Genomic DNA, 7,500 nt, shown 5'->3' with positions numbered 1-7,500 from the left:
ATGGGTTAGCTACCTCTCTATAGCCTCTCTCTCTGATGGGTTAGCTACCTCTCTATAGCCTCTCTCTCTGATGGGTTAGCTACCTCTCTATAGCCCCTCTCTGATGGGTTAGCTACCTCTCTATAGCCTCTCTCTGATGGGTTAGCTACCTCTCTATAGCCTCTCTCTCTGATGGGTTAGCTACCTCTCTATAGCCTCTCTCTCTGATGGGTTAGCTACCTCTCTATAGCCCCTCTCTGATGGGTTAGCTACCTCTCTATAGCCCCTCTCTCTGATGGGTTAGCTACCTCTCTATAGCCTCTCTCTGATGGGTTAGCTACCTCTCTATAGCCCCTCTCTCTGATGGGTTAGCTACCTCTCTATAGCCCCTCTCTCTGATGGGTTAGCTACCTCTCTATAGCCCCTCTCTCTGATGGGTTAGCTACCTCTCTATAGCCTCTCTCTCTGATGGGTTAGCTACCTCTCTATAGCCTCTCTCTGATGGGTTAGCTACCTCTCTATAGCCCCTCTCTCTGATGGGTTAGCTACCTCTCTATAGCCTCTCTCTGATGGGTTAGCTACCTCTCTATAGCCCCTCTCTCTGATGGGTTAGCTACCTCTCTATAGCCCCTCTCTGATGGGTTAGCTACCTCTCTATAGCCTCTCTCTGATGGGTTAGCTACCTCTCTATGGCCCCTCTCTCTGATGGGTTAGCTACCTCTCTATGGCCTCTCTCTGATGGGTTAGCTACCTCTCTATAGCCTCTCTCTGATGGGTTAGCTACCTCTCTATGGCCCCTCTCTCTGATGGGTTAGCTACCTCTCTATAGCCTCTCTCTGATGGGTTAGCTACCTCTCTATGGCCCCTCTCTCTGATGGGTTAGCTACCTCTCTATAGCCTCTCTCTGATGGGTTAGCTACCTCTCTATGGCCTCTCTCTGATGGGTTAGCTACCTCTCTATAGCCTCTCTCTCTGATGGGTTAGCTACCTCTCTATAGCCCCTCTCTGATGGGTTAGCTACCTCTCTATAGCCTCTCTCTGATGGGTTAGCTACCTCTCTATAGCCCCTCTCTGATGGGTTAGCTACCTCTCTATGGCCCCTCTCTCTGATGGGTTAGCTACCTCTCTATAGCCTCTCTCTCTGATGGGTTAGCTACCTCTCTATAGCCCCTCTCTCTGATGGGTTAGCTACCTCTCTATAGCCTCTCTCTCTGATGGGTTAGCTACCTCTCTATAGCCTCTCTCTCTGATGGGTTAGCTACCTCTCTATAGCCTCTCTCTCTGATGGGTTAGCTACCTCTCTATAGCCTCTCTCTGATGGGTTAACTACCTCTCTATAGCCTCTCTCTGATGGGTTAGCTACCTCTCTATAGCCTCTCTCTCTGATGGGTTAGCTACCTCTCTATAGCCTCTCTCTGATGGGTTAACTACCTCTCTATAGCCTCTCTCTCTGATGGGTTAGCTACCTCTCTATGGCCCCTCTCTCTGATGGGTTAGCTACCTCTCTATAGCCTCTCTCTCTGATGGGTTAGCTACCTCTCTATAGCCCCTCTCTCTGATGGGTTAGCTACCTCTCTATAGCCTCTCTCTGATGGATTAGCTACCTCTCTATAGCCTCTCTCTGATGGGTTAGCTACCTCTCTATAGCCTCTCTCTGATGGGTTAGCTACCTCTCTATAGCCTCTCTCTGATGGGTTAGCTACCTCTCTATAGCCTCTCTCTGATGGGTTAGCTACCTCTCTATAGCCTCTCTCTCTGATGGGTTAGCTACCTCTCTATAGCCTCTCTCTGATGGGTTAGCTACCTCTCTATAGCCTCTCTCTGATGGGTTAGCTACCTCTCTATAGCCTCTCTCTCTGATGGGTTAGCTACCTCTCTATAGCCTCTCTCTGATGGGTTAACTACCTCTCTATAGCCCCTCTCTCTGATGGGTTAGCTACCTCTCTATAGCCTCTCTCTCTGATGGGTTAGCTACCTCTCTATAGCCTCTCTCTGATGGGTTAGCTACCTCTCTATAGCCCCTCTCTCTGATGGGTTAGCTACCTCTCTATAGCCTCTCTCTCTGATGGGTTAGCTACCTCTCTATAGCCTCTCTCTGATGGGTTAGCTACCTCTCTATAGCCTCTCTCTGATGGGTTAGCTACCTCTCTATAGCCTCTCTCTCTGATGGGTTAGCTACCTCTCTATAGCCTCTCTCTGATGGGTTAGCTACCTCTCTATAGCCTCTCTCTGATGGGTTAGCTACCTCTCTATAGCCTCTCTCTCTGATGGGTTAGCTACCTCTCTATAGCCTCTCTCTGATGGGTTAGCTACCTCTCTATAGCCTCTCTCTCTGATGGGTTAGCTACCTCTCTATAGCCTCTCTCTGATGGGTTAGCTACCTCTCTATAGCCTCTCTCTCTGATGGGTTAGCTACCTCTCTGTAGCCCCTCTCTGATGGGTTAGCTGACTCTCTATAGCCTCTCTCTGATGGGTTAGCTACCTCTCTATAGCCCCTCTCTGATGGGTTAGCTACCTCTCTATAGCCTCTCTCTGATGGGTTAGCTACCTCTCTATAGCCCCTCTCTGATGGGTTAGCTGACTCTCTATAGCCCCTCTCTCTGATGGGTTAGCTACCTCTCTATAGCCCCTCTCTGATGGGTTAGCTGACTCTCTATAGCCTCTCTCTGATGGGTTAGCTACCTCTCTATAGCCCCTCTCTGATGGGTTAGCTACCTCTCTATAGCCTCTCTCTGATGGGTTAGCTACCTCTCTATAGCCTCTCTCTCTGATGGGTTAGCTACCTCTCTATAGCCCCTCTCTGATGGGTTAGCTACCTCTCTATAGCCTCTCTCTCTGATGGGTTAGCTACCTCTCTATAGCCCCTCTCTCTGATGGGTTAGCTACCTCTCTATAGCCTCTCTCTGATGGGTTAGCTACCTCTCTATAGCCCCTCTCTCTGATGGGTTAGCTACCTCTCTATAGCCTCTCTCTCTGATGGGTTAGCTACCTCTCTATAGCCTCTCTCTGATGGGTTAGCTACCTCTCTATAGCCTCTCTCTCTGATGGGTTAGCTACCTCTCTATAGCCTCTCTCTGATGGGTTAGCTACCTCTCTATAGCCTCTCTCTCTGATGGGTTAGCTACCTCTCTATAGCCTCTCTCTGATGGGTTAGCTACCTCTCTATAGCCTCTCTCTGATGGGTTAGCTACCTCTCTATAGCCTCTCTCTGATGGGTTAGCTACCTCTCTACATAGACCCTCCAGAAAAACGCGATTCTGCGATCGCAGAATTTAGCGCATAATCAGCAAAATAGTGCATATTTATCAAAAGGCCGCATAATCCCTGAAGCTGATTGGTCTAAACGTCTCCTCTCTGTAAATGAAGCTGATTGGTCTAAACGTCTCCTCTCTGTAAATGAAACTGATTGGTCTAAACGTCTCCTCTCTGTAAATGAAGCTGATTGGTCTAAACGTCTCCTCTCTGTAAATGAAGCTGATTGGTCTAAACGTCTCCTCTGTAAATGAAGCTGATTGGTCTAAACGTCTCCACTCTGTAAATGAAGCTGATTGGTCTAAACGTCTCCACTCTGTAAATGAAGCTGATTGGTCTAAACGTCTCCTCTCTGTAAATGAAGCTGATTGGTCTAAACGTCTCCACTCTGTAAATGAAGCTGATTGGTCTCTCCTCTCTGTAAATGAAGCTGATTGGTCGAAACGTCTCCTCTGTAAATGAAGCTGATTGGTCTAAACGTCTCCTCTCTGTAAATGAAGCTGATTGGTCTAAACGTCTCCTCTCTATAAATGAAGGTGATTGGTCTAAACTTCTCCTCTGTGAATGAAGCTGATTGGTCTAAACGTCTCCTCTCTGTAAATGAAGCTGATTGGTCTCTCCTCTCTGTAAATGAAGCTGATTGGTCTAAACGTCTCCACTGTAAATGAAGCTGATTGGTCTAAACGTCTCCTCTCTGTAAATGAAGCTGATTGGTCTAAACGTCTCCACTGTAAATGAAGCTGATTGGTCTAAACGTCTCCTCTGTAAATGAAGCTGATTGGTCTAAACGTCTCCACTGTAAATGAAGCTGATTGGTCTAAACGTCTCCTCTCTGTAAATGAAGCTGATTGGTCTAAACGTCTCCACTGTAAATGAAGCTGATTGGTCTAAACGTCTCCTCTCTGTAAATGAAGCTGATTGGTCTAAACGTCTCCTCTCTGTAAATGAAGCTGATTGGTCTAAACGTCTCCTCTCTGTAAATGAAGCTGATTGGTCTAAACGTCTCCTCTCTGTAAATGAAGCTGATTGGTCTAAACGTCTCCTCTCTGTAAATGAAGCTGATTGGTCTAAACGTTTCCTCTCTGTAAATGAAGCTGATTGGTCTAAACGTCTCCTCTCTGTAAATGAAGCTGATTGGTCTAAACGTCTCCTCTCTGTAAATGAAGCTGATTGGTCTAAACGTCTCCTCTCTGTAAATGAAGCTGATTGGTCTAAACGTTTCCTCTCTGTAAATGAAGCGGATTGGTTCCCTGTGTTTCCAGGGGAGCATTTTCCGTGGTGCGCCGCTGTGTGAAGGTTCTGTCGGGACAGGAGTACGCCGCCAAGATCATCAACACCAAGAAGCTCACCTCCAGAGGTACACAATACACACACAATACACACTATATACACAATAACACCAAGATGCTTACCCCCAGAGGTACACACAGAATACACACTATATACACACTTTATACACAATAACACCAAGATTACACACATTATACACACTTTATACACAATAACACCAAGATTACACACATTATACACACTTTATACACATATTAATTTAGTTTTTGATGGATGCTAACTGTAGCTTGGTTAACGCTGACGTTAGCTGAGAGCTAATGTATGTCAGCAGCCTGTTTCTAAATCCTAAACGTTAGTCCCGCTTTAATTACAACCAGACAGGTGCATGCTATCCCCCTCACTTGCAGAAAAAGATATATTTTTTTAATATATTTTCCATTACAACTGCAACTTGGTTATTACAACCTCTCAAATCAGTCATTAAAACTTCACCAGTCTGCTCTGAGGCAGTATGCATCCAGTCTGCTCTGAGGCAGTATGCATCCACCAGTCTGCTCTGAGGCAGTATACATCCAGTCTGCTCTGAGGCAGTATGCATCCAGTCTGCTCTGAGGCAGTATGCATCCAGTCTGCTCTGAGGCAGTATGCATCCAGTCTGCTCTGTGGCAGTATGCATCCAGTCTGCTCTGAGGCAGTATGCATCCAGTCTGCTCTGAGGCAGTATGCATCCAGTCTGCTCTGAGGCAGTATGCATCCAGTCTGCTCTGAGGCAGTATGCATCCACCAGTCTGCTCTGAGGCAGTATACATCCAGTCTGCTCTGAGGCAGTATGCATCCAGTCTGCTCTGAGGCAGTATGCATCCAGTCTGCTCTGAGGCAGTATGCATCCAGTCTGCTCTGAGGCAGTATGCATCCACCAGTCTGCTCTAAGGCAGTATGCATCCAGTCTGCTCTAAGGCAGTATGCATCCAGTCTGCTCTGAGGCAGTATGCATCCAGTCTGCTCTGAGGCAGTATGCATCCAGTCTGCTCTGAGGCAGTATGCATCCAGTCTGCTCTGAGGCAGTATGCATCCAATCTGCTCTGAGGCAGTATGCATCCAGTCTGCTCTGAGGCAGTATGCATCCAGTCTGCTCTAAGGCAGTATGCATCCAGTCTGCTCTGAGGCAGTATGCATCCACGAATCTGCAGCCTTGACTTTTGCTAAACTTCTTGCGATGAATGTGTCGATAAAGTAATTTTCACCTGTAGATGTGGGGGGAGGGAGGGGGGTTGGAGCGAAGGGGCGGAGCTATCAGAACGACGAGGCGCAAGCTCGTGTCAGTCACACACGTTGGACCTGGATGACTGCGGGGCTCCGCACATGCCCCTTTCACACCAACGCGGTTCCGGGGCCGGTTCGGAGCTTGAGCCTGATAAGCACCGGATTAAAAGCAACACGATCAACGACACGACGCAGTCCCACATTGTTGTTGTTGTGTGTGACTGACCCGAGCTTGCGCCTCGTCGTTCTGATAGCTCCGCCCCTTCGCTCCAACCCCCCTCCCTCCCCCCACATCTACAGGTGAAAATTACTTTATCGACACATTCATCGCAAGAAGTTTAGCAAAAGTCAAGGCTGCAGATTCGTGGATGCATACTGCCTCAGAGCAGACTGGATGCATACTGCCTTAGAGCAGATTGGATGCATACTGCCTCAGAGCAGACTGGATGCATACTGCCTCAGAGCAGACTGGATGCATACTGCCTCAGAGCAGACTGGATACATACTGCCTCAGAGCAGACTGGATGCATACTGCCTCAGAGCAGACTGGATGCATACTGCCTCAGAGCAGACTGGATGCATACTGCCTCAGAGCAGACTGGATGCATACTGCCTCAGAGCAGACTGGATGCATACTGCCTCAGAGCAGACTGGATGCATACTGCCTCAGAGCAGACTGGATGCATACTGCCTCAGAGCAGACTGGATGCATACTGCCTCAGAGCAGACTGGTGGATGCATACTGCCTCAGAGCAGACTGGTGGATGCATACTGCCTCAGAGCAGATTGGATGCATACTGCCTCAGAGCAGACTGGATGCATACTGCCTCAGAGCAGACTGGATGCATACTGCCTCAGAGCAGATTGGTGGATGCATACTGCCTCAGAGCAGACTGGATGCATACTGCCTCAGAGCAGACTGGATGCATACTGCCTCAGAGCAGATTGGATGCATACTGCCTCAGAGCAGACTGGATGCATACTGCCTCAGAGCAGACTGGATGCATACTGCCTCAGAGCAGACTGGATACATACTGCCTCAGAGCAGACTGGATGCATACTGCCTTAGAGCAGACTGGATGCATACTGCCTCAGAGCAGACTGGATGCATACTGCCTCAGAGCAGACTGGATGCATACTGCCTCAGAGCAGACTGGATGCATACTGCCTCAGAGCAGACTGGATGCATACTGCCTTAGAGCAGACTGGATGCATACTGCCTCAGAGCAGATTGGATGCATACTGCCTCAGAGCAGACTGGTGGATGCATACTGCCTCAGAGCAGACTGGATGCATACTGCCTCAGAGCAGACTGGATGCATACTGCCTCAGAGCAGATTGGATGCATACTGCCTCAGAGCAGACTGGTGGATGCATACTGCCTCAGAGCAGATTGGATGCATACTGCCTCAGAGCAGACTGGATGCATACTGCCTCAGAGCAGACTGGATGCATACTGCCTCAGAGCAGACTGGATGCATACTGCCTCAGAGCAGATTGGTGGATGCATACTGCCTCAGAGCAGATTGGATGCATACTGCCTCAGAGCAGACTGGTGGATGCATACTGCCTCAGAGCAGACTGGATGCATACTGCCTCAGAGCAGACTGGATGCATACTGCCTCAGAGCAGATTGGTGGATGCATACTGCCTCAGAGCAGATTGGTGGATGCATACTGCCTCAGAGCAGACTGGTGGATGCATACTGCCTCAGAG

The 7,500-nt window shown here is 48.7% G+C and overlaps 1 protein-coding gene across 2 annotated transcripts in view; it reads left to right on the top strand.

The window, feature by feature from the left end:
• Positions 1 to 7,500, top strand: part of LOC307026818 (calcium/calmodulin-dependent protein kinase type II subunit alpha) — a 57,388-nt gene that overhangs the window by 6,651 nt on the left and 43,237 nt on the right. For both annotated transcript variants that reach the window (XM_079694958.1, XM_079694959.1), the window contains exon 2: positions 4,494 to 4,588. In XM_079694958.1, the coding sequence (XP_079551084.1) occupies positions 4,494 to 4,588 (95 nt within the window). The remainder of the gene's footprint in view (positions 1 to 4,493; positions 4,589 to 7,500) is intronic.

Source organism: Notothenia rossii (genome assembly GCF_949606895.1).
Source record: "Notothenia rossii genome assembly, contig: scaffold_132, whole genome shotgun sequence".
Classification (NCBI taxonomy): Eukaryota; Metazoa; Chordata; class Actinopteri; order Perciformes; family Nototheniidae; genus Notothenia; species Notothenia rossii.
Note: the sequence above shows the minus strand (reverse complement) of the source record. Positions and strands in the feature narration are given on the sequence as shown.